The 27,374-nt window shown below is 39.5% G+C and overlaps 2 protein-coding genes across 2 annotated transcripts in view; both read right to left on the reverse strand.

Moving 5' to 3' along the window:
• Positions 1-842: 842 nt before the first annotated feature.
• LOC124165514 (fumarylacetoacetase) lies at positions 843-13,087 on the reverse strand. The gene is made up of 9 exons (XM_046542955.1): positions 12,771-13,087; positions 12,373-12,483; positions 9,942-10,063; positions 9,336-9,476; positions 8,605-8,858; positions 8,187-8,393; positions 6,243-6,391; positions 4,683-4,800; positions 843-1,085 (listed from the first exon to the last, which is right to left on the reverse strand). The coding sequence occupies exons 1-9, from the start codon at positions 12,852-12,854 to the stop codon at positions 1,009-1,011; spliced, it is 1,263 nt and encodes a 420-aa protein (XP_046398911.1). The 5' UTR covers positions 12,855-13,087; the 3' UTR covers positions 843-1,008.
• Positions 13,088-20,301: 7,214 nt separating this feature from the next.
• LOC124165146 (glutamate decarboxylase) overlaps positions 20,302-27,374 on the reverse strand; it is a 74,952-nt gene continuing 67,879 nt past the window's right edge. The window contains exon 11 of the mRNA XM_046542454.1: positions 20,302-24,172. Within this exon, the coding sequence (XP_046398410.1) occupies positions 23,999-24,172 (174 nt within the window). The 3' untranslated portion in view covers positions 20,302-23,998. The remainder of the gene's footprint in view (positions 24,173-27,374) is intronic.

Genomic DNA, 27,374 nt, shown 5'->3' on the forward strand with positions numbered 1-27,374 from the left:
ACCTGTAAACTACAGAATTTAGTAGGCTGTGTCCAGAGCTAAAAATTTTTTCTTCATAATAATCAACAAAAATATCTGCCACTAGTAGAGAAAGAGGTGAATCCATTGCGAGGCCAGTACTTGGTTCATAAAATTGACCTATGAAATAATTTTGTGCCACACATTTTGAGAAGGGTGAATATTTCATCCTTTGTTTTATCTGTGATCTTGGCTGCCCCTTGTGATCTTGGCCAAGATGGATTGCTAGGCCGGTTTCATCTTCTGGTGGTACACAAGTGAAAAGGTTGACGATGTCAAACGATACTAGTCTCGAGTTCTTGAGAGGGAAGATGTCTTTTATTTTGCCCACAAGATCATGAAAAAGTTTTGATACTGTACTTATTTGAATGCAGAGTACTGTGAGATCAATTGAATCAAGGTCTGGGCTAATTTGTGTGCTGGATTACCGAAACTCGACACCACTGATGTGATTGGTGTTTCTGGATTTTAATGAGCCCACAAAGCACAGTCTAAACAAATGCTTTTCGCCAGATGATGAGGATTACTCATTGAATCCTGGGTTGCTTTATGTAAAAAAAAGTAGTGGTATGCATAAGAGAAATTTTATGATCCAAGATACCTTATTACGGAATACCACACAGTTTAGAATGCGTTCGTGAAGCAGGTACGGCTAACAAGTAAAGTTATACTGGAAGTTATCCATCAAGAAACAGATCGCCTACCTCAATATCTACTTCAACAGCATGTCTCTAGCAGAATCTTGCCCCTAAAGACTTCCTCATAATTGCTTACTCAAGAGTTAGAAGAATATGCGTTAGTTAAACGAAAAAGATCACAACAACTAGAAGGAATTTTTCTTATTATCCTTTTATGTAATACAAGTACAAAATTAAAAATTCTCCACCAATAACAATGATTTAACATTGGGATAATATACTATGGCATAAATTGTAAGTTAGAGCCAGCCAATATCACGGATTGTCGTGGTCCAATCAAAGATATGTGATTTCACATGGGGTGAGCAGGGAGCAGCTTGCCCGTGCAAGATCCAAAGCCAACACGGAAACCATCTCCTTGGCAAAATCCTGAAATGTAAAGAGTAGAGATAAAAGTGATTGCATTGCTCCACGCCTCCCTCCACATAGATTAATAATGCTAACGTTGTATCAGATGAGTATCTGCCTTAACACCCAAAAATTGCTATTGCTTAGAAATTTTCTGGAATAAAATAGATAATAACTTTATTCACTAATCAAATGGTCGATGGCAACAGCGCCATCACCATCGGAAAGGTGATTGGGTGTAAATGGCCTTATTAGACGTTGACAACTAAGTAGTGAAAATGATGAAATTTTTTGAAATGAAATGAAAATGAAAAATTTTAATGAAAAGAACAGTACTGTTCTTTTCATTAAAATTTAGGAATAACCACAATAAATGAAGCATTTAAGCTAGTAAAATAAATTGATGCTGGCCAGCAGTCTTTGATTGAAGGTACCAAATCGTTCAATTCTGATCAAGTATTTAATTACATGCAATATAATAATAATTCTTCATTCCATTGAGGTTGTGTGGACATTGGAATGTGTCGATATAAAAACGAAATATAAATTACAACAAAAAATACACATTGTATTTTTTTATTGAATGAGATAGTTCCCACTATCAATTAATTAAAATACTTTGCAGTACTATAGAATGCTTGTTCGAGTAGGAAAGTCGTAACTAGTTTCTTGAATGTACTAATTGTAGCAGCCTCTTTTAATTTGCAGGCTAGGTGGTTATAAATTTTTGCACAAGCAAAGTGGGGGCCATTTTTTGTAATAGGTAAATATATTGTGTATATTCTGTTGATGTGTACGTGCTCCAGGCAGGTATATTCAACTGAAAACCTTATAAAGTTCAATTTTCGATCTTATCTGTGAAGGATGCTAGCTTCAATTCTATCATTTAATGAAACACTGTCTATGCAAGTCTGGTTCAAAAATATTTATTCAAAAATATTTAAATCTGGTTCAAAAATTGTTTATGCCCCCACCTGGTCCCAAAAATGCACGAGAACCAAATGCTATGTAGACTTATGTTTAAGTCGGTTAAAAATTATTTCAACCAAATTAATGCATGGGAAATTATTGAATGGGAGCGATCTCTTAAAATATTATATGTATTTGCAATCTTTACGGACACTCTAAAAATTCACGAAAACCACCAGATCTATAACAGCTATATTCACGCAATCAGGTCCGCCCATAGACTTCTTGTGTCCCGGGGTAGAGTATGGGTGTGAGGCCTTTCCCCCAGAAGAGAGATAGCCCCTGAACTCCGTGGCCTGGGGAAGTCTGCCCCCCATATGGGCGGCCATGCCCACGATCACCTTTCCAAAGCTTCAACTTTGGGCTTCGATGAAATTTCTGGATATTATTGACGAGAAGATTTTATGGTAAATAAAAATGTCATGTTAAGAACAGATTAATATTGACTATGTGTTAGCAAATATGAGCCACTATAACAACAGCTACTATATACAGTAAAACCTCTATGTAGTGAACCTCTCTACATCGAAAACCTCTATACATCATACCAACCCTCTGGTCCCGTCAGTTTTACATGTAAATTTATAGGCAAACCTCTCTATAGTGAACCTCTTTATATCGTAAAACCTCTATAAATCATAGCAACGAGACACCCCCGAGACGGCCTAATTACCTCCGCATTTCGTACCGAGACAACTAGAGACCATCAATGCAGCCGCGATAACGAACATGGAATGACATTATCAGCGATAAATATTTCACGCTTATTTTTTTCTTATACACCTTTAATAATTTTCACATTAACCATTAGTTTGGGCCATTTTGTTCCATATGAAAGCATACCTAACAGTAAATAAGAAAAAGGCATCCAACTCTCCTAATCATATTAAGTGGTAGTTAATGATGATGATGACAGAAGACATTGTTTTCTCTCAAATCATGGTCAAAATCTTGCGATAACAATCGCTTTCATTTATTTATGGCTTTATTTTCTTGTAAGTGCCTACATACAATGTTCAGTTAATAAAAGAGGCGACCAGCGCAGCTTATAATCACTTGCTGGCGAAAATATTTCAACCAACTTCACTCCCATCCATGGAGACAGAATTACTCGACCGCATTGCTACTTCTGCTTCTAAAATGAAAATATTTCATGAATATACTGCAACTCGAAATAAATCAAATACAATTTTGCAATTATTTCATTCCCACATTTCCCAGTGTAGCACTTTCTTACTACCGCCTTGGTAATTTTTTCGATGCTTTCGTGAACGATCGTAGTTTATAATTTATTGCGCTTAGCGACATATGTCTTGCCTGCGTATTTATGCCGCAAAATCTGACTCTTCCATCGGGAGTCCGGGATGTCAATTTCTAGCAATACTGACGAACATCAATCCATGCGCGACAATGTTAGGTGAAGGAGACAGCTAATTAGCTGATATGCGGTAGGGCAATGACATTTCTTACCGTCGCCGCCGCATTCTAAAGTAGTTGCCCAGCATTCTCGCTGGGAAATCACGTCCTTTCGCAGACCTAGCATTTTTGTGTGCCCCTGACAGATTTTTTCTTCGGAACACTACTTGCATTATATTTTGGAGAGAGAGAATTCAATGAAATTTTCAAAATTGTGCTCAATTTCTTGTCTATTTTTTGCAGTAGTCACATGTTTATTTATATTTTTATAATTTTTAACAAGTCACATGTTATAAGAATGATAAATCAGTTCTCTAAAAGATATTTATCAGGAGTATTTTCAATTATTGCCCATAAAATATAAAAATTACTTAATTAATCATAGGCTGATGATGGATTCGAGAAATAAAAGAAGGCGACTACTTGGCATTACCACATAATTAGCAATTTCTCTAGCCATCAACGAGGGCTGGCAGAAGGAAGATGTAGCAGTGACCTTTGGAAAGCCATCATTCACCCTGACATCTATTTTAAACAACCAAGGAAAAACATAAGAAACTGTCTATCTAGGCTGCACAATTAAAACACTCAGGCAGTGAAATACGAGGATGAAGAAATTATGTTGAGAAATATAAAACTATTGTACTTTCCTCCGAACACTATTAGTAAATTGAATAATTTCTTAGGTCAAAAGGCATTAACGAAAACAGCTAGTGATTTATTTATAGTGAAAATGACATTAAAAAGTGCTCATGTAATTGAAAACATTATTTCGAAAGAGTTTGAAAAAAATTTTAAGCAAAACGAATAACTAATTTATTTTCTAAAAAGGCCTCTTTAACTAGTTACTTTACCTTTGTGTAATCCTTTTCCTAATGTATAACTGTAAATATATGTTCACTTATGCATCCATATATGTTTAAATATAGTTATTTAATGATTAAAAAGACAGTAGCACCTTTCATTTCCCAAGGATATGAAAAAATGGTGCCTTCCACTAAAACCTCTCTATAGTGAACCTCCATACATCAAATTGCCCAAATTTTGGTCCCCTCCATTACGATGTAAAGAGGTTTTACTGTATGTATCACATAATAGCCACTTCCAAACTCTTAGTTCCCTCTCGTTTCTAAGTTCCTAAGGAGTTTTTCTACGCATCGCAGCTGCAAACAACTATCGAGGGTTGACATTACCCACACTATACTTACATACATCAAAATCCTCATCACATACCTTTCATAGTCACTTCATCACCATCCTGCAGAAACTTCCTAGTGCTTCCATCTGCAAGTGGAATGACTTTTGTTCCCTTCCAACATAGCTCCAGCATCGAGCCAAAAGAATCTGATGTCTGTAAGAAGACAGAGAAAGAACCACTCTTCATTAAAATTAAGCTCTCTTGGAAATTTTGTAAGTTTTGCATATCAAATGGACAAACTCCTAAATTACCAAGAACCATCAATATTTTACCATACTTAGCTTGCTAGCTGGTTTCTGTGGAGGGAATTGAAATTAATGCATTTGTCCATGTCTAACAGACCTGGGAATACACTTAATTAAGATCGATAACCATTGAGCATACAAACGTAATCGTTACCACATTGACTTCAAATCGGCAATGCACACAGAGATTCTAATCAGTCCTCTCACTCAAATGGAAGAGCACCCTCACAAATGTTTAAAAAAGTGTTCTCAACAAGAAAAAGTACCATTGGTAATAAAATTAAAAAAATATTAAAAATTCTAATCATTTAAATATTTAAATTTATAGTTTTACAGTAAATTGTTTAAACTACTGACATGAACAATAATATTTGGATTGTTTCAAATAATGTAGCATAAAAATAGACTCTCAATCGTTTGCTTATGCTAACTGATCAAAAGTTTGATGTAAAAAATTTCATGTTATCGAAAAAACAACACCCATTACTACCTCCTCCAAAATATGTGTACACACTCAAACATAACAGTACATTTCCTTCCATTAGGCGCAATATTTGAACTCCCGAGTTCAGGCGCAATGTGTCTGATGGGCACATACACGAAAAGACATTATTACGTCAAAGCACGGCTAAGAGCTGCAACTTGAAATGTTAATGACTATTTCGTAAGACATCGTTTAAGTGTAGTCTAACACTTAAACGATGTCTTACGTATAGTGTATGCACACCTTTTCACTCCTTCATATGGCTCCAAACCGATCCAGCTAGGTGTGATTTAACGTGCTCTTTAGGAAATTATGTTTCACTAAATGTATTCATGCATCGAGTAGTAAACATCGCAGAAGCTTTGAGTGAAAATGCCTGAAAAAAATATTCAGCCTTTCAAAAATACATGCCTTTAAAATTGTGACGAGTTCAAGTGCAACGAGCTTCTCTGATCCAAACTTAAACAACTTCTCATGGGGACGGTCGAAGTCAAACTAAGCGAGAAGGCTGATTAGAGCATTTCAAAACAAACGGCTACTATGAGCATCAAGGGTCTTTGCTGCCTAATAGCGAGAAGAAATGAAAAAGCACTTGCGCTGTGTCTGTCAGATCCATTACACCCGACGGAGGGCCAATACCATGAAATACCACAGATAGACGGTGCAGTGACCTCGAACGGAAGCCCACTACACAAACAGTTCTGCTAATTAGTATCCAAATTTAAGCTGTAGGCAAAAACAAAAGAAAGAGCCACTCCTCAAGACCCTTCAAACTTTTATGTCTTCACAGCACCAACACAGCCTGCCATATATAACAGCAACAGCTCACACTGTGGTGGTGGGAGTGATAGCAGCGCAAGCCTTACCTCTCCACTGATGGTGCCTGAGGCTAGGAGGTCGCCAGCACGCATGTTGCAGCCTGTGATGGTGTGATGTGCCAGTTGCTGTTTTGGCGTCCAGTAGAGGTGGCGGAAGTTGGATCGGCACACTGTCGATGCCACGGCGGCTCCTTCAGCTGTTGATGATAACAGAGACACTCAATTAAATGCTGAGGTTATTCACCTGCATTAGAGGATCTTGTACGGAAAGAAATAAGTATTATTCTTAAATTATTATCCATTTAACTTCACTGTGCCATGGGAAAATAATTACTAGGTTGAGTAAAGCATTTCACAGTGCGCACCAAATTTCCTTAAGATGCTTGTCAAGGTTGACGGATGTTGTTCCTCCCTCCACAAGTCCTTTTAGGCTAATTAGGGCTAATACGCATCAATAGGTGAGCATAATATCAACTAAAAAAGCACCGAAGTGATATTTGAAAGCATAATTGCTTTCTGGACTGTATCAGATGATGATACTGCAGAGCATACACTACAATGAATACTCTCTTGATGATTAATATGACTTGATTCGCACTTGAATTCTTCAAGCAAGTTCAAAAAATTGCAGAGATATGATCATGTCGCATGCTTTGGTGAAGAGTAGACATAAATAAATGAAAAATTCTATAATGAAATCATATTTAAGGAAGGAATTCAGTTAGATTTTACTGTTCAGAATGCTATGTAGCAGTCACATTAACAACCAGTGGCGGCGCGTGCGTATACGCATGTTAGCAAGTGCACACCCAAAGATGAATAAATTATAAAAGAAAACTATTCCTTTGCAATGCGAAGGATAAAAGTACTGTCTGCATATGCAAGAAACATGAGCCTCCGAACGCTACAGCTATCTCCTTTTCGAATTCACCGCTCTACAAGTGTGCGATCCCGTGGCATCATGCCGGGCGCATTTTCGGTCTGTGCGATCGCTTCTGGGAGCTCTGGCGGGACGAGGTAAGCGGGGGGGTATGTGCTGTTCAAAGGGGCGATGGGAGCAGACTCAAAACCATGCGAATGCGCACGCGCATGTTTTTGGTGACTGACTAGCAGGTAGTGTAGTGGTGTAGCCGCCACCTACACTACCTGCGCCCAGGATCCTAGTCCATCTACAGAGCCATCTGTATAGCCGTTTTCTACACTACTTCCTCATAGGGTGTAAGGAAAAGAGAATGAATTTCAACTACCGTCACTTGTAAAGGTGTGTTGAGAATAATTATTTTCATACATGCTAATATTATTTCTGTTCATGCAATTTTAAGGGCAGAGTGTACCAGTGATATGTTTTGCTAGCTATGTATTCTATTACGACGAAATATGACGCTCATGGATTAGGATTAACATAATATAATTAAATCATCCTATATCTGCTCTAATGCACACCCTAGATAAATTACTACCAGCCGCCACTGTTAACAACCATTCCAAGAATAAGGATAAAGGTTTCGAAAAATCATGTTGAAATGTGTAATTCGCGGCAGATGGAGTGAGAGAAAAGAATTGGAATCATTGATAATATAAGAATTTTTACTTATTTGGCCTTGTTACAGTCCAAGTCCTGATATTGTTGCTTGTTTTTTTTACTGATTTTGTCAAAGAAAATGATACTGATTCAGAGAAAAATTTTCACTATGCCATTTAAATGTGCTGAAATTTTTTGGGTTTAAGGAGGCCATTTAGATGATATTTTCGATTTTATTCCACCTCCTCAGCTTCATATTCAGATAAGACCATCTGAACACACGAAACTTCCAAGAAATTGCCAATTTGATCCCCTTTTGAGTCAATGAATGAGTGTTTTGCAGTTTTGTATGTATAAAATGAATTACATATCACTCTTAGGCAAGCACTACATAAAAGCAATACACTGCATACATGCGAGGCTGTTTTTGCAAATACCCTTTGAATCTATGCATCGATTGAGATACTCACGCTTAATCTCCACTTGAAGATTGATGTCAAAGTTGTATTTGTCTTCGTGGATGAGATATGGCATTGGAGATGGCTCCTGTGGGTAGTTATCCACTTTAAACGGCTCTAAGGCTTCCATCGTCACCACCCATGGGGAAATGGTCGTTCCCAAGTTTTTCGCAAGAAATGGTCCCAGAGGCACGTACTCCCACTTCTGGATATCACGAGCTGAAAATGAAAGAAAAAAATTAAAACCAATTGCACCCTAAGCCAATTTGGTGCAAGTGATTAGAAGCAATCAAATGTGATTTGATTCTGAAAAGAAAGCACTCCATTGAAAATACAATCACCCAAAGCTTTAAGCATTTTCCAGAATTCTCTGATTATTACAGGTTAGTGGTGTTAGTGATGACACAACCAAGTGATATGATTTGCTCACCACTCCAATCGTTCATGAGCACCATGCCAAAGATGTGGTCTTGAGCCTTGTGGATGGGTATGGATGAGCCAAGGTGGTTGCCCATCCCTCCCACAAAGAACGCCATCTCCAGCTCAAAGTCCATGAGACGGCAAGGCCCAAAGACAGGTGGGGCATCGTCAGAGGGCCTCGTTTGCCCCCAGGGCCGGCGGATGTCTGTGCCAGACACAACGACTGAGGATGCGCGTCCATGGTAGCCAACTGGCAGGTGCTTCCTGCAAAAGGCAATCACATGTAAGTGACTCCCCTCTGCTCAGAATGATGGAGTGCACAATTTTAAGAAACAACAGCAAAAACTTGTTTGAAATAATAAAACTCCTTACTAAAAATTCCTGAATTCTATCCTTAATATATTTCATGCAATAACAGTTTAAAAGTCACATTTCAGGTCTTTCACAGAAACAAACACTCTCCATCTTCCACATTAGGTGATTATAAAAAAAAGTTACCAGCACTCACTGCTAGCCACCACAAGCTTTTACATTTGCTTTTAATTAACTAGAATGTGGTCAATCTGACAGCTGCAAGGTCAACAGAAAAGAAAAACCTCGCTCTACACAGTTCAATTTTTCCTTTGTGCCTTTAGTAACTTAATTCGTCCATATAGAATCTATTCAGAGAAGGGTGCCTGCAAATACCAGCTCTTCCACTGATGATATTCTAAATACAAAAAGACCACAAATCATACTGACCAATTAGGCATCAAGGCATTCTCCTTCCCTCGGAACATGATTCCCACGTTGGTGGCGTGATGGATCGATGAGTAGAAGTCCGTGTAATCCCCAATGGATGCTGGCAAATGCATGCACACGTCATTTTGAGGTATAAGGGCTCTGCAAGTGATCATCATATCGTACGTCAGCAAACCAACAATTGAGAGTTTTTCTTTGTTAAAACTTTCACAGGGACTCGTCATGTTAAATAAAAGCTTTTGGGCTACGTTACTACAGCAATTTTTGGGTGACCCCAACGTTTCCTGATCAATGCTGGTCCATTTTTCAAGGGAATCCAGATTCGGAAATCGTTGGGGCCACCCACAAAAAAGCTGACCTGGCGACATTGCCCAAAAGTTTTTATTTAACAATTGAGAGTTTAATATTTTGAGCCTGCCCTGTGAACAGCAGTGGAATTCACAGTGTCACAGTGATTGCCATGAGAAACATTTTCCTGAGTTCCCGTGGCAATTATGTACAATCAGGTCAATAGTACATCTCTCAAAATAAAAAATTTTATCCCAAGGCAATTCAACGGAAAGAAATATCACACTAACTTAAGCCATACAAGGTGGCTGTGCTTACTTTGACCTAAGATCGGCATCATCTCGGAGTGTGGGGCAGTCTGCTGAGAGGAGCGTGCGCAAGCGATTCCTGGCCTCTAGCCATGATGGACGCCCCAGTGCCATGAACGCATTGAGTGTGGGCTGCAAGCAAAAAGAAAACAAACCATGTGAGCAACTCAAAATGATCTAGCATGGGCAAAAAGGATGCAGGAAAAGTTTTTACCACCATTATTAATCAATGAAAGTGAGCGGTCAAACATAGGCCAAACTCACAGGGGAAATTTAAACAAAAATATCACCAGAGCAACAAGAAGCCTTGTCTTATGCATGTCAACTCAATTTTATAATAAATTCAGAGACAATTTGAAATTGTGCCAAGTTGTCATTGAGGCCAGTTTTTTCTGAGGATTTTCCGTCTTACCATAATTTAGACTCTACATTGTCCACATCTCCTTTTTTGTGGATCAGCTTTATTTTGCACTGAAGTAATGAGGAAATTCGTCATTCTGATAGAAATTCTTTATTATGAATGGTAAGAATTCAATAATTACTTGAGAACATTTTTTATGGATGGGGAAGGAATCGAATATTGTTAATTCCAAATAAAGGTTTATTTTGGAGGCTATTTACATGAGCACCTGAAGTTAATGCCTCCTTAATCATCAAATTAAATCAGCCCCATTATCGGGTTTCAGAACAAACCACTTTCAATTTCCCTGATTTCTAGACTGAGTATTCAAAATTTACCCTGACTTCATATATCAATAACAACGTAATCACATTTACAGGGTGGAGAAAAATTGTGTCTAGAAATTTAAACCCTGGATAGCTGATGCCAGTAAGAACCAAAATTACTAAAAATATTTGGGTTGAAACACACCATTTTAAACTACAGAAATTTTGGGCCAAGCATTCTGATTAGCCACCAGTTTGCCATCTTGCCAGATGCACTGGACAACTCATTACTTTGAATAAAGAATCTGAGCTTTTCCCGGTGAATAGCATGGATGAAAACTTCTCGGGTTACCAACCGGGTCAGGGTCTGCATGGTGTGGGCCGACATTGCATTGGGAGACTTTCCCAACATCCTCACGGCTGACGATGATGAGCTGACCATTAGTCCTGAGGATGTTGGGAAAGTCTCCCAATGAAACGTCGGGCTACACCCTGCAGACCCTGATCTGGTTGGAAACCTGAGAATCTTTCATCCATTTCTTTGAATGCTTTGCCTGCCGAAGTTCATGTTGTATCCAATACAATCAACCGATTCGATCGATGGATTTCTCTTCCTCATAGGGAAATCCACTAGGATTGGTAGAAAATTAATTGCATATGCTTGGTTTCGCTATTTAGTGGGCCCTTTTCGCTTCTATAGCGTTAAGGTGTTTTTCCCCGTCCCCTCCCTTCCGCTCCTATCCCCTCCCAGAGGCGTCGGCGGGCTTCCATCACGGGCCTCTATCCTTTTTCCTACCTCTCCAGCCCCTCCCCGGGTGATCGGGCGAATCAAGCCGAGGGCTTGGGTCCCGGCCCCGGTGTGTTGTATCCTTAAGAGGGTTCACCTAGAACCCTCATGATCATTGTATCCAATACATATCTAACGATTTGATCATTGGGTTATTCTTCCTCATAGAATAACCCTCCAAGATCGTTAGAACATTAATGGCTTGCTGGGCTTTGCTTATTGTAGGGTCCTCTTCCCTTCTATAGCATTGAGGTGTTTTCCCCGTCCCATTCCTTCCGCTCCTATCCTATCCCAGAGGCGTCGGTAGGGCCTCTTTTCTTTTTTCCTTCCTCTCCAGCCCCTCCCTGGGTGATCGGGTGTATAAGCCACAGGCTTGGTTCCCGGCCCCGGTGTGTTGTATCCCTGAAGAGTTCACCTTGAACCCTCATACTCTCTTTATCCAACACATACTGCAACAGAGTAACCTTGCGGCCAATTGGAGTGCTTGGCTCAAATTTTCTATAGTTTAAAAAATGTAGCTTAAGACCTAGACATCATTTGTAATTTTAGTTCCTAATGGCATCAGTATCCAGGGTTAAAATTTTGTGAAACAATTTCGTCCACATTGTATTTAGGGATTTTGAAGAAAAATATAACAAGGAATTCTATACGAGAGAATTCATGTATTCCAGGAGTGTAACATATTCCAGTCAGCCAACAAAAACAAAACTTAATCTGGGTAGCCTCTGCTAAAATCTGAGATTATTTATCACACAAATCATCAGAAAAAAAGAAAGGCATCCTAAGTTTGCCATTACTGCCACAATATGACAATTTATTGCACCAATTTTCACAGCCCTCTCAATTGCTAACATATCTCTCATGAGCTTCATGTCAGCCAAATTTTGTGTTCCCTTTGACCTTTTCATTGCCTTTGAAATTGAAAACTCATGAGCTCTCAAGAGGTGATGTACTTGAGATGGACTTCGAGGAATTAAATTTCACAAACCTCTTTGAAAACATGCTGTTTTTCTCGGAGAAGAGGTCCGTCGAAGAGGTGCGAAATAGCATTCAGGTCCAGCACTTGGTCACCGATTGCGACACCAATTCTATGAGATGCCTGAGGAAAACAGATAATGCATCGATTATTTCCGAATTCATTCTCGGTAAAGTATAGTTTCTTAACTAGTCACCGTCAACAAGAAAAATAATTATGAAAATAAATAATCTTCATCGATAAACATGATGAGATACATTTTCAAGATTAATGGATTCCCTAACTAGTGCTTTAGTTCCACGACTTTATATTCACAGTTATTAGGAGTGAGGTAACAGCTTGACCTTGACAAAACGAGCGGTAATATAATACCTAAAGAGGTACATTTGAGAAAAACAACTTGGACTTACATTACCAATCGTCGAGAATACACCATATGGTAGATTCTCGATTGGAAAATCACAATCTTGTGGGTATTTGACGAAGGAATGCATTGTACCACACGTCAATAAAAGATCTCACAGATCTCAGACGCTACCTGCCACCTCGAAGTACCTGGACGACCTTGTGCCTCCAGGGCAATCTGCGACGTTGTCAACCGCAGAACATTTTCGTCATCTCCGAGAATATTTACTAACTACTTGGAAGTTATTTATCGAGGTAAGTGAAGGGACAACTAAATTTGGGATAATAATGTCATCTTTTTCATGATTACTTAAGATGGCTAAACATCAAAAATTGCGGGATACGTTGCATGCCGGTGTATGATACGAATTTCAATTTTCTTTTCTTTCGCCAGATGAGATTGTGGTTTTGAATTTCGTCAACAGATGTCACGATGTCACAAAAGGAATCAGACTTGCGCGGACTTGCGTATGCGTGGTTCAAACAAGGAGGTTGTAAATATAGTATAATATAATACTACCTCCTTACAATACTATATTTACAACCTCCTTGGGTTCAACGCAGCCAAATACCCAAAGTCCTCTAGATTGATTACTCAACACTACTTCATCAGAGCTGTGGAGGTTATTGAGAACTTTGTCAGTCAGCCGCGTCGTAAACTAGGCTTGAATTGTAATAAATGATTCCATTATAACTTGTTGAAATATAAAAGGAAAATATGCTACATGCGTATCGTGAAAATGCTTCTTGTTGCGATACAGACATGGAAATAATGGTGAATGGCAGGCTTCTGTAAAAGATAAAACAGAAAGAAATTATGAAAAAAGTGTCGCAAATGAGACTCGAACTTGGGACCCAGGCATGGCAATCGAATATCCTGACGCATTGCATTGTGGAATCATTTTATTAATTCACATACGCATGAGTGGAGTTAAGACTTTCATGTTGAGGGGGCCAGAAATCCTGCCGGGGGTTCAGGGACTGTGGAATGTCCCCAGTGAAACGAGTCCCCGGAGTCCTCCGCTGGAAAATTCGTTTAAATTAGCCTCTGCAAAAATAATTTCAAATACTATCTAAAACTAAAATTTTGTTGTTTTTGTTTTCATTGTACTTGAATTTGCAGGTTATACGAGCATTTTTCGGGCAAATTAACGCTTAAGTTGAAGAGGCGAAGGAAGGGCGTATCCAGGATCAAAAGTGGAAAGGGGGGGGGGGGGGAGGGGGCAAGCCGTGGTCGTTCTAGTAGTAACTCTAGTTTTGTACCATGGATGAGACGCATTTCTCACGGTTTTTTTCTAGCACTAAGTCTTACAAATTTCGAACCAGTACACAGAAAACAGAGAGTACTTCTCTCACTCTTGGTAAATTTGAGCCGAATATTTCTTCACTTTCTTTTCCAACCAGTTCAATGCCTGGATTTAGTCTTGATTACAAGCCTTTCCTTGTTGGTCTATTCTTAAAATAACATCAGGTTCATGATAAAGAATTCATTTCACCACTTTTCTCCTTACATTCTAAAAAACTTAGCACCTTCTATCCTTTGCACACTATACACAAGAACTATCTCTCCACAGTGATCTACGTCCGTGAAGTACTGACTGCCTCGTTTCTTCTTCCTTGAATATTTCTATCTATTGTTGGAGACCAGGAAGCCCTGCTCATTCCCTTAATTCCTTTATAATTCATAGACACAATTGTATCACATGCTTATAATATTTTGTACATAAAGAGCACTTTGGAACAAAGCCTGCTGGAATGGTTCGTGGCCGTAGGGTGGCAAAAAATTAAGGTTTAAGGGGTCGGTACCCAGTACATAGGACGGCGTCGAAGGGTTAAAATAGACATTATAGGCAACATTAATCATGACACAACCCAGACGGCACAGAACCCTCCGTATCTAATTCGTATGTACATAGTACCCATTGACTAAGGGGATACTGTGCTGCTCCGTCGCTTTTCGTCAATGGATACATACCATTCGCGGCCTGTCGACGAAGCGCGTACGCAGCATGTGAATGTCCGCTACTAAGCACGTACGATTGGATACATAGCGCGCAGGAACACGGCACTCAGGCTAATCTCAATCGATTAGGTCGAAATTAGTTATATCGTAACTCGCACGATCGAAAAATGTATCGAACGCAACACAATCGATAACTACCGACCGTAGCGAGAACCTTGATACGAATGAATTGTAAGTTCTCAATAGGTAAATAACACCATATCATGAATTCTAATTACCATGAAAGACTCACGACCGACAAAGTTTTTGTCGGTTGTGAGTTTTTCATGGTAATTAGAATTCATGATATAGTATTATTTACCCATTGAGAACTTACAAAACTTACTCGGCCACTTAAATAACTCTGCGAAAAATGAGATTCTCACGGCTAATTCACGCACCACCAGCATCCAGCATTGTTAAGTGGCTCGTACTTACTTGGAAACCTTGAGATGTTAATGAGAGTAAATTCTTATTAATTTTGACACTAAATAAGACATCACATAGCCCACGAGCATTAAAAAGCTTACCCTAAAGCCTGACGAAATAAAATTTTTAAATAAAAATTGCCGATGAAACAGGATTGCTGACACATCTGCTATTAGTATGATCGAATTCATCAAAATGCAAGCAAAAATTAACGTATAGTTCAGTCTCAGCTACTAAAACTTACCCATATCAGGCGCTAAAGTATTTGAAAAATTATTTGGGATGAGTAAAAGTCTCTAGGTCACTGCAGTAAATGTATCAACCTATTAAAAATATGAAAGTCCTGCCAAATCACACACTCTTAGATCACACCTCCGATTTTATACTTACTTTGCATGAAGTCACCACCGCAAGAAATTTTAAAGAGGCAGGAAAGAAAAAACCCACAGAAATACAATACATATATTATGTATTTTCTATTGTCAACCACAATAATATTTCCAATTTTCTCTTCTATCCCACATCTAATTTAGCGAAACAATTACTCTTATTCTCTTTCGAATAGAAAATTATTTAAAAGAGGACTGGTCGATACATACAAACTATCGTCAATACTTTCTCCGATGAACGTCCACTATCACTGCACCAACTTGCACAAATCAAATCCACATCCACAAATATGTCACTTCTGCCACAATGTCTGTCTTCTTGGCGACAGGTAACAGTGAAGCAATGGTACCTTCCTCCAATCTGGGCACCTTCCATTCAGCAAGAATTTTCTCCTCGTCTTCTCGTCCAAGGCCACAGATTACTTTCTGATATCACAATGGTGCAATGTGAAGCTCACACACCTAAAATTAATAAATAATAAAATACCATGTAACTTATTAGGTCAAATCATTTCCAATTTTTGGTATTTCTGCATGAGAAATCAAATTACTAGGCTCGTAAATATAGTAAATATTTGTATGCCTGATATTTTTATTGTTTTAAACTATAGCATAAGATAATTTGAAATGATGAAAGCCGACGTGTAATACACCATAGGGCAAGCTAAGAAGCAATATTCGATCCTATAAACTTGGCAGCTTATTCCTAGTTTCTCCTTTAACCACACGTTTACCGTATGAAATGATACAAAAAAGACAACTAAAATGCAAGAATTTTCAAAAGAATTGCTGCTACAATATTTTGAATCACCATTTTTAGTACTGAATAGCCACTTCTGACTTAAAATTACATCCAAATAATTACAGCGAGGTAGAGTACATACCTAACAGTTTTTCGTAGGGGTGAAATGTTTTCTTCTTATCGCCCAAATGCACTTCTTCTTCAACTCAGGATCTTTTGGAGAGCTAAAAACTTGAACCATATGTCCCGGAGTTTCCATTACATCCCGACAATACACACACGAAAGGCATTTATAACAAAAATATCTCACAAACACGTTTCTGAAGCCCAGTGAATGAAATTAAAGAATAAGGGAAACTTCCACATTACCAGACACTCTATTCTTCACTAACTTAACCACAAAAATCCCTGAAATGTAGTGAGACGTGACGTAAACGACGCGATCTCCAACGGCTTGTGAAGGCATGTGATCTTTCTAGGAGGATAGGGCACGATGGCACCAGATGGCACCACCCGCGAAAGAAAATAGTCCCAGACCGAATACAGTTTTATCGATGAGATACAATTTTATCGATGCATATGAATTTGCCAGTCCTCTTGCATCTTTTTTCGTCATTAAAGGAAATAAAGAAACAAAACCTTCTAAGTAACTTCCTAAGCGCGATTTTTGTATCTTGATTGTCCACCCTCGTATTTAGGTACGAAAACTTCCTGTGCCGTCTGGGAAGAGGAACAACCTATTCAATGCTGTACCACTAGCATGTAAATCTTGTCATCAGGAGCAAAGTCTTTGCCAAGGTAGGGGAGGGGGTTGAGGGGAAGTCTGTAGTAATTGGTGCGGGCCGTACCTCAGCGGTGCCGCGGTGCGGGGTGGCGCCCTGGGGGGGATTGCATTACGAGGGAAAATATCTCCTAAACGCTTAGAGATAGGTCAAAACAAACAGAAAATGGGTCCTAAAGACTTTACTTTTACGTTTTACACAGGAATAGCACTTTTTAGACCCCAAAAAACTCAATTGAGGGTCCTTAGTACTTAGGGCCCTTGGGGCACGGGTTGCCGTCATTTTAAAGTAATCAAATTTTAACACGTGAATATAAACCTCATTTGGATCATTTTGAGACCAGGAAAACATAACTTTTCGCAATTCTGAAAAATAAGGGCCGGCCTACTGTACACTGTACAGCGCTCTTCCGCGGCAAATATTGTCCGCGTAGTCTCTTCCTACGCTGAATGACCTTGCCTAGCGGGGTGCTTCCTCGGTAACTGAGCAGATATAATCCTCGACCCTATTCCCGAAGGTAGCCCATCGCGTTATTTATTTGCGTCCAGATTAGTGTTACTGGCCCGATTTGGATTTTTTTAAATTATTGCTTTAGCAGCAAATGTCAGTACGCCAATGAATACCTTTCATTTTGCACTGCCTTTTGAAATTTTAAACTAAATTCTACGGCTATTTTTAGGGTTTTCAGCAGAAAGATATACTACTTACAGGGGAATGATAACTTTCAATACACTTCGCATAATTCAAAGTATTTACGATTTCGGATATTCACATATTATAGTTACTTGATAACCTAATCCACTCTCTCATCACTCGTGTTTGCCGTCTACTAACATTCTCCAAAGATGTGAATGAAATTTTCCTCTGCCAAACACCCTAGAGGCGGCTATATAGTAGTATAGTTTGCTATTATACGGGACGTTTTTTGGACGGTGTGGTGTGCATGTGGGAGTCCAAATTGATCACCCCCTGCCAAACACTATAGAGGTGGCTCGCAGGGTATTTTGTAGATGTAGATGCGTTTCTCTTGATCTCAAAAAAGCATTTGTTAAAGTGCCTCACGGAAAGTTAATAATAAAACTAAAATATTATGACCTAGATGAAAATTGACAGGCAAGTGGCTAAAAAAGTATAGCAGGCTGTTTACAGAAGCAAAGTGCATACGGAATAGCTGAGGCGCTGAGGGAATGTATCATATGGATTTGCTAAAATTAAGTAATCAGTACCAGAGTTGCTTACCCATGCATGAAATCAGGGACGAAGCTAATTTTCGTCCAATTCTCTCAGTCAGTGAACTTATTTTTTCACTCACCTGAGCACTTGCCGAAGGTCTTTCTGCATACTACGCTGACGGAACTCCTGAGCGTATGTTCTTTAAAATGATAAACATGTTTCTGGCACCAGAATTATTAACCAACGAGTCAAGGAGAATAACACGAGGAAATTTTTATTTTTCTGAAAAAGTTTATATATTTTTTAAATGAAATGGAATTAATTGTTGGAAAATCGTTTTAATTTTAAATACCAACTCAGAAACAACAATTGGCTACTAAGATAAATTTCATAATTTTACCCATGTTTTTCTTTCTCCTATGTTATTTGTATCAGTAGCATGAATATGTAATTCATTCAAACACCGATCGCCCGTTAGCCAACGGTTGCCCAACATAAAAACAATGGATCTTTTAGTTTTTTTATTAAAAGGATCACACAGGAGGAAATTTGTTTGAACTATAAATAACAAATCAGAAACAGCAATTGGTTCATATGATTAATTTCACGATTTTTCCATGTTTTTCTTTCTCTTTTGATATTTGAATTGGCAGCATATTTATCTATTTCATTCAATTACCGCCAGTTGGACAATTACCGTCCGCTCTTACCTTCAGCCATCCCTCCCGACTCCTTTCTTCACGGAAGTCTTCTGTTTACAGTCCGGCCGCCGAAAGTTGACCGATGACAGGCAGAAAAGTCTAGTTCGGGGTAGGGAGCGCGGTTGCCAGATAAGAAAGGGAAACGCCCGCGTCACATGTAAACAAAAGGGCTCCGAGGAGAAGGGAGTCTGAAGGGGCGAAGAGCATGAAGGGCCCAAAGGAAAAAAATCCCTTGTTTAGGTGATACGAAAAAAAGGCCTTTTTTGGTGGTTCAGGCCAATTTCGGTGGCTCATATGCATTTGACAACGCTGTATGACTAGGCGAGCCTGTGAGGTGCGTTTGGAGCTAGCGATTGGCTCCAAACCGCGCTGACGTAGAGTTCTCCACCCCTCCCTTTGGGCTGTCATCGGACAACTCTTGGCGCCCGGACTGTATCTTTGGCGTGGTCGTTTCCCTTGCTGACCTGGAAACCTTGCCTCATATCCCTAACCAGACCCTTTTGACTGTCCTCAGACAGCACTTGCCGGGTGGACTTGTAGACCATGTTCGCGACACCCTCGAAGGTGCTTGGCAGGGGGTGAGTTTTGACGTGAACCCTGCTACTAGGTGCTACCACTGTTGCTAGTTCAATTCCGAGGCAAGAGTGGGCTATACCAAGCATGCGAAATTCCTGCCTCCATTTCAGGCATGCAGGAAAGCTACGTGCGCGTCGAGATTTTAAATCTTGGTATAATTTTCGATGATAATAAGTTAAAAAAATATCAATTCGTTTACTTTATATAGCTAGAGCCTTCAAGGTTGCCTTTATTTACCAATATCAAGCATCCTTGTGAGAGAGTCTTTTGAAACACATCTGTTAATAAGAAATAATCTTTTGAAAAATGAACTACAGAAGCCTATAATGCAAAAAATTCCACGAATTTACTGGTACCTATTATTAAAGTGCAAATTCTTACATGTCATGCTTTAGATGGTTTTCAAGCTGATTCTACATCTTAGGCAAAAAATGATGTTTTTTAAAGCTGAGAACAAATGATATCTAAACATAAAAGGACAAGTTACACTTCCATACAAATGCAAAACAGGAATTCAATTTCCATAAGAATTATGCATTCAACGGACACCCATGGCGCCGCTTTCGTGGACTGTGTAATTTATAAGTGCATATACTCACCGTACGTGGCACCACGGCTGCGCCCGTCCCATATTTCACCCAATCGTTCGGAATGCACAAGCAACTTGCACCACATACGTATTAGAGTATTTGGTTATGAGGCTGGATTATTTTATGGACAATGCTAATGAAACACTCTTGAAAGCGTTTTGTAGGATGCTTTATTCAATGTACACCATCAAGAATTCCCTCTGTGAACCAAAAGCAAGTTTCATGGAGTACACTTGTAACAGACAGCAACACAACATCATTATTACGCAACAATCAACCGTCTCATAGGCAGGACAGTTTAGATAACCGGATTATTACATCGGGACTACCGTGCATCTCGTTTTTTTTCTTTTGAATTTGTCAAATTCTTAAAAAAACATTCAAATTTCTGCTTATGATATCCACAATGCACGTCAATATTGGTTTCTGTCTACATAATTATTACAGGGCTTTTTTTTAATATTTCATTTTAGTCGATACATCGATGCGGGGGTGGTTACGTTAATGCTGCGTACATATCTATTTGGCTCTGTCCCTATGACAACAATTATTGTTCTACGTATCCACGGCTCCTACATTCACTCTTTTGGCTTTCATTCATTTGGCGAGTCGCCGGCTTTTTTACCATCAGCCACCGCGACTCGCTTTTGGAAGACATGGAATGTTGTTTCTCGAAGCGAGAAGAAAGGCAAAAACAACTTTCTTGGACAATAAGAAAAGTAATATCTGCATCTCCTCAGTTCCCATTTCTGTAATGGGTGAACTGGGACAAAAATAGGATATGTACTAATATTTACAGTGATTCAAATAAATAGGAAAATATATCTTCAAATATATTTTTTCATATATAGGGGCAAGGAGTAACAATAAAATATATGATATTTGGTTCCTCAAGTTTCGGCTAGATTAAGAGAGAGCGATCGAATCGCCATCTGTTGCCCCTTGGCGCAAGCCGCCACTCATCATCCCACTTACACTCGCACGACACTTGATTGGTACCTATATGTATTTATAGGTGGCACTCGATTTGGCTCCGCCATTACACAGCAAAAATAAATGTCTAAGCGGCGAATAGTTGGCAAATCATCGAAATGCTTTCTACAAATATATGCATTCACACTCACACTTTAAAAATAGATACAACTCCCTCTTGTGAGCAAATAAACAAACAAACGAATGGCCATTGTATCCTACCTCACTCCACTATTTACACAACGCATTGGATTTAACTAGCTAGTATCCCAGAATCACAGCGCATTTCCGAACCACGCATTCACCCACACACTCACACGCCAGGCAGTATCTCAGCACAACGGTAGTAATATACACTGGAAACATCTCCTGCGCGCTTCCGCCATCTTAATCATACGCTTGGACACTGCCACTCGAAGGGAATGTCGCCCGGGGGTCTAAATGATTGATATTCGCTCTTCTCGACGACGAGATGAGTCAAGTACATACCAGCATGGCCGTTCGGTATCTTCTGTCGCTCCGATCAATCATTGAAATGGAAGTTGAGGGGAGAAAATATACCTTACATGATACTGTTCGCAAATCCAAACCTGACACCTGGCGGCCAAACATCGAATCTTTGGAAAGGTGATCGCCTGAATAAAGCTGTTTGAGAGCGGGTGGTTTTTTGTGCTATTTGAATGTGTCCGCGAAGACTGCGATCACATGAAACATTTTATAACATGGATTCCAATATCTTCCATAATTTAATTTTGACCAAGATACATTTTTATCTTCTAAAGGTACGCCTAGTGAGTATTCGGTACTCGCGCAATTTCAGAGACCGTATGTGGACATGAACAACATGTCTATACCTTGCCAAACCAGACTTCATAAGATTCATAAGATTAAATTTTCATAAGATTAAAGAATTGAAGCTGGCATCCATCACTGACAAGATCGGAAATTCAATCTAATAATGTTTTCAATAGAATATAAATGTCTGGACCACATTTCCGTCAACAGTTACTCTTACAGACTAGTTATCACTTATATCACATGTCATCAATTACTTCATCGGAATTGAACGGTTTCGTGCCCTCAGTCAAAGGCTGCTGGCTAACATTAATTTATTTTACAGGCTCAAATACTGCATTTATCGGGGTCATCGCCAAATTTTTATGAAAAGAACACTAATCGTAAACACATATTGAATATTGCCGCTTGCACCCGATCAACTCTCCGACGATGATGCTGGCACATCGGCCATTCGATTCGCGAATCTGGCTTCCAATTCATTGATATCAACGTAGCGAAACTTAAACGGCAAACCAATGTAGATATTTTCTTTATTTTCTGATTCTCTGGGCGACGACTCTCCGAGTAGCGATTAATTGTTCTCAGCTGCGAACCCCTGAACTCAGAACAATTGAGTGCTAGACAGGTCACATGGGAGCATTTGACGCTTGGCTGTAGACCGTCCCGGCCTACCAAGCATGAATTCCTCCCATACAATATTTTAAATGGAAAATTCCCAACATTCGAATATATTATTTTAGAATTTTGCTATGCATAAGCTATCATAAGAGACACAAGTCATTTGTCATCCTAGTCACAATATCATTCGAATGATATGAGGTTAGAAATAACATTTCATATTTTCGCGAATTACCATCCATTTGATTGGAGCGCAATTCTATTTTCAAGATGCCTAGAAGCGGAATTTCTTAGCCTGTGGTTTGAACATTCCATTGTTTAGAGTTCAGTGCCTTGAAAGTATCTATCGACAGATGGCGGTGTGAGCGAGGGCGGCGAGATGCCCACGAAGCGAAGCACCTAAATTGGTGACGTCACTTCCTTACTACGAGGTCGGCCAACGGGATGGGCTACTTAGCGTCCGACGCCAGAATGGTTGCCCTGCCTCACCGAGGTATTCATTATTGCGATGCTACACTATATACATCTTGCGTATTTGAGAATTGTTTTCCGCCGACTTCTGACACTTGAGACATGACATTTGTTAAAGGAAACCATTTTTGAGTAACATATATGCTGAGTACACTTTGGTTAGTAGTAATTTTTTTACATTTATGTGGGTTACGCATGGAGAACGTTTTATATACACAGACATTCATAGGTTAAGAGATTTATTTGCCTGGTGGGCCTTATAAGACCTCGCTGCTGTGTCCATGCCGCACATTCCTCTATTCATATAAACAGCCACCATCTTTGATGTCTCTGTGCGTTGACAACAGTAAAGGAAATGCCATATCCTCGCGGCGATACGAAAACATTATGGATGGGCAGCTCGTTGCTCAGTCTCGAGGCAGTAATGATTTGATTGGGGAAACTAACGATGATTTCGATGTCACATACACTTACCACCTCCTAAAACTACATATTTCTATTTTGTATCATTTCCTCACTCTGCGATTGCGTCCAACGACGCCGACAAATGACGATCGCCGAAAGGGATTCGTGTTCGCACGTTGGCTCTTAGGTGTGACCGAAGTCACCGATTGATGGCACTTAAGGCGGACAATGTTCCAAGCCTTCACTCCCACATTACATATAGGAATCGCGCTGAATAAGACGCCTTGCTTTCAAACGGATTTGCTCAATTTTAACACTGATATCATTCCCTCCAATTGCCATGCGACATCTCAGCCAAGTTCCAACGTCGGCCGCAGCAATCCCTATTTGCTCTCGTCTAATTACTCACACTATTCCGTGGCTACAATTACATAAACAACATGATTAAACAATTATTCCCATCATCAGTTTGGGAGAAAGTGTCAACACCTCGCCCAAACACCAACTCGCTCTGACCAACAAGCAAACAAACAAACGAAGGCGTCGCCATGAACGACGACACCGCCATCTATGTAGTTGGGGCGGTTAGAGGTCGTGGCCGAGTCTGTCCATTTCGGCGATCAGGTGGTCCACGTCAGATTCTTTGACGCCTGGATTCGAGATTATGTTCCGGAAGAAGTTAGGCGTGTCGTCCAGGGGCTGGTATCCCACCATGAGCGTACCTGCTTGCATCATCCGTCCCTTGAGCACGGGCGTGATCTGTGGAGAGAAAAGTACATTAGTTCACTGATTGAAAATTACAAACAGAGGATTTACCTGTTCTGCACTGGCTCCTGCTCATGAATCGGAGTACAAAAGTCAAAGAATGCTTCATTGGCCGAATTCCAATCAAAATACACCGCCTTTGTATTTACTATGCACTAATTCAAGTACTTATTCGGGGCGTACTATGATCCTTTTCAAATATCTTTGCGACTGGCCCAGTCGTGAAATCTCGGAATGTTTCGAGCGGCGTCGCGGTATGAGGTGGAATCTGCGATACTAGGGTATCTGTGTAGGTATAGGTAGGGTAAAGGGATACTGTGGTATCCGGAGAGCGATAGGCAGGCGTTGTTAAGTTTCTTCAAAAGACTGACAGTGAATGGAAACGAAAGACTGGCAAACCCACTTGGCAACACGGCTAGCTTACGAAGCGTACACCACGGAGGTCTTAAAGCGACTCAATTTTTCGGGAGGATAGACTCTACCATTGCCTTTTGGATTGTTTTCAGGAAGTCAAGAACTTTCCGCTCTCACTCCACAAAGAATTTGAGCCTCCCTCTCAGTCGCAAATTTAATTGAATTAACTCTGTCAAACAGTAACGTACCTGCGATCGACCGAGGCGCTTGTACACTGATGCGGCCGTTTACGAAATATAAATGAAAACAAATCGCTTAGCCCTGCGTTGCGCTGCAGGATATGCATAAAATTTATAGCCAAATAGAGTGATTCGAATACAACAGACAGTCTTCGAGTTTTTTTAGCAATGCTTAGAGAATAGTTGCGTCTATTGGAAGGTTGGAGGAATTAATTCAGTAGCGGGATGGAGGATGAAAAAATTTTCTTCGAAGTTCTATCGTTTTTGTGTAAATGCATCAAAGAACATAACTACTAAAAGAGGCTGTATCTAATTTAATTTTATAACACTATTGCAAATTACCAGCTGGGCGTGAACATAAAAATGCATTCAATTCAATCAATGCATCATATGTTTATCCGATAATTTTGGAAGTTCACACACCACGTAAACATGCGAGTCAAACAAGTTGGCGATTTTCCTTAACGAATTTTTAACTATGTGCTTTTGTTTAAAATCCCTTTTTAATCTAGAAGTTTGGCAAGGAAAAACTGAAAAATCAGCATGGTATATAAACCGAGGCAGTAAACTATAGATGTTCTTAAATTTATAAGGATGCTGTTTCAGACAAAATATTTCAAGTTTCCTAAATAATTAATGTAAATCTTCATATGCACCATTTATAATAGGCAACATAAGGCATCAGTATCAGCGTTGGTACTGTCTTAGCAAGCATACGAAATGGCATAAGATATCTTTAATCTTGAACCTTCTATTATAAAACATAAAAAATGAAATTGTTCATAATAAATTTTAGAACTCTGAAAATAAATACAAATACCCACTGCAAGTTTTCATTACTGTGCCATCTAGGTAAGGTCTCTATGTCGAGGCATTCCTTGATGTGAAGTTTGAAAGATACTCCAGGTCTGACCAAAGCTGCTCAAAAGGAAATGCCCTTGTCCTGCACATCATCCAGCAGACTAAGGGATGTCGTGAATAAGCTTTCATTAGGGGCATTCTCTGATTCTCTCTCAAGGTAGTTGTACGTCGCATTGTGAGTTTTGTGAGGCCACATTTGCGTACGAGGAAAGCTCCTGTGATAATCTCAGAATCTTGATTGGGATGCTATTGAACGGAATTGACGGCCAGGAGCCTCTCTGACCGACCGTTGCCGGCCGTTTTTTCTCTTCGCAGTAGTTCATATATTGCTCAATACAGCTAGGGTATATAGACTCTTAGGGTTTCCTTATTATATGCAAAAAACGTGTATTCATATGCTGAGAGGAAATATTTTCTCAAATCATCGAGGAAATCCAGTTGGACTTTCGCTATAGTTGCCTACAAGCGAAACAATGAAAGTTACGGTGAATCTAATACAGTGAACATGAAGCTACATCTTTTTTCCACAATAAAAAAAATATTTCCCTAAATTGAATATTTAACGCCATTAGCTGCTACAAGAATTTCCTTAATAAAATGGGTTTCAAAATTATTCCAGAAGAAAGTTGTAGCTACAGGTTTTATCAGAATTAGAATTGGTAACGGGTAGATAGAACAGGTATTAGAATTTTCGTATTATTTTGCTAGGAGAAAAGCTGCAGTTAGTCAAATTTCAGCTGGATTTCCTCAAGAGCCCGATGTAGCCTCTTTAGATGTAGCCACGACTTCTTAGAATAATAAAGAAAACCCAAATATATGTGTTCTAGTTGCTCCGTAATTTGGCATCGGCCGTTCAAAGCGGCTCCCGGCCCTCACTACTGCAAAGCCTTAAGCGACAGTCGGTGTGTGCAATTATTATTGAAGGCCCACTTCGTATTTTTCCACTTCTCATATGCAATATGAATATGGAGAATCATTCCGGCATACAACCATTTCGCAACTAAGGTTGAACCACTCCTTTAAAAAGTCTTCGTAGAATTACAATCGACCACTTATTGAGGAAAAAGTTGTCTGGTGTCTGGCATTATCTCATTATTGACCAGACTCACATTTCTCACTATTCACTTCTTTAACATTTATTTGCGCTTTCGTCATTTCATTAATTATTTTCCCTCCGTTACCCTTCCATTCCTGTCCTTGTAATGGATGAATCTCTCTATATGATACGTGCATGGCTCCGTTACCTACGCCCTCTTTAATTACTGTATTTTTCCTTCTCTCATTTCTACAATTAGACCACTAAAATCTGTTTTCGGCCCTCCGTTTCAACTCAGAAGGACCGGAATCTTGAATGAAATAGTAATACTGAATTGCCTAAGAGAAAAATACACCCAAAGGAAATATCTCCAACAATTAATTATTGATACTAACCTGAGCAGGGAGTCTCAAGCATACATTTTAGCTCGGATCATTCTCAAATGAATGGGAATATTTTGGTTAAAACCTTCAGCTGCAATCATCCCGTCGAATTTTCAAGCTCCGAGGAAACTGAATCGATTGCTTGGGAGAGTGATGATCTACTGACTTTTGGCTTCTGTAGACTGTAGACTAGCACTATCCTTTTGATTATCCGATTGGCTATCCCATTCAAATTGCAAGAAAGAGATTTTTTCAACCAATTGGAAGTATGCATTTGTCGAGAAAGCCACAACCGATTTTTCATGGAATTCGAGTGAGATTCA

This window comes from Ischnura elegans, chromosome 9 (genome assembly GCF_921293095.1).
Source record: "Ischnura elegans chromosome 9, ioIscEleg1.1, whole genome shotgun sequence".
In the NCBI taxonomy this organism is placed as follows: domain Eukaryota; kingdom Metazoa; phylum Arthropoda; class Insecta; order Odonata; family Coenagrionidae; genus Ischnura; species Ischnura elegans.

What these genes read in the sequence shown, in the direction of transcription:
- LOC124165514 (XM_046542955.1), bottom strand. Translation starts at nt 12,854, where the DNA reads ATGCATTCCTTCGTCAAATACCCACAAGATTGTGATTTTCCAATCGAG. An exon ending in TCTTCAAGTGGAGATTAAGC is followed by an intron (nt 6,392 to 8,186) that starts GTGAGTATCTCA and finishes TATCATCAACAG; the next exon opens with CTGAAGGAGCCGCCGTGGCA. An exon ending in CAGGCACCATCAGTGGAGAG is followed by an intron (nt 4,801 to 6,242) that starts GTAAGGCTTGCG and finishes GTCTTCTTACAG; the next exon opens with ACATCAGATTCTTTTGGCTC.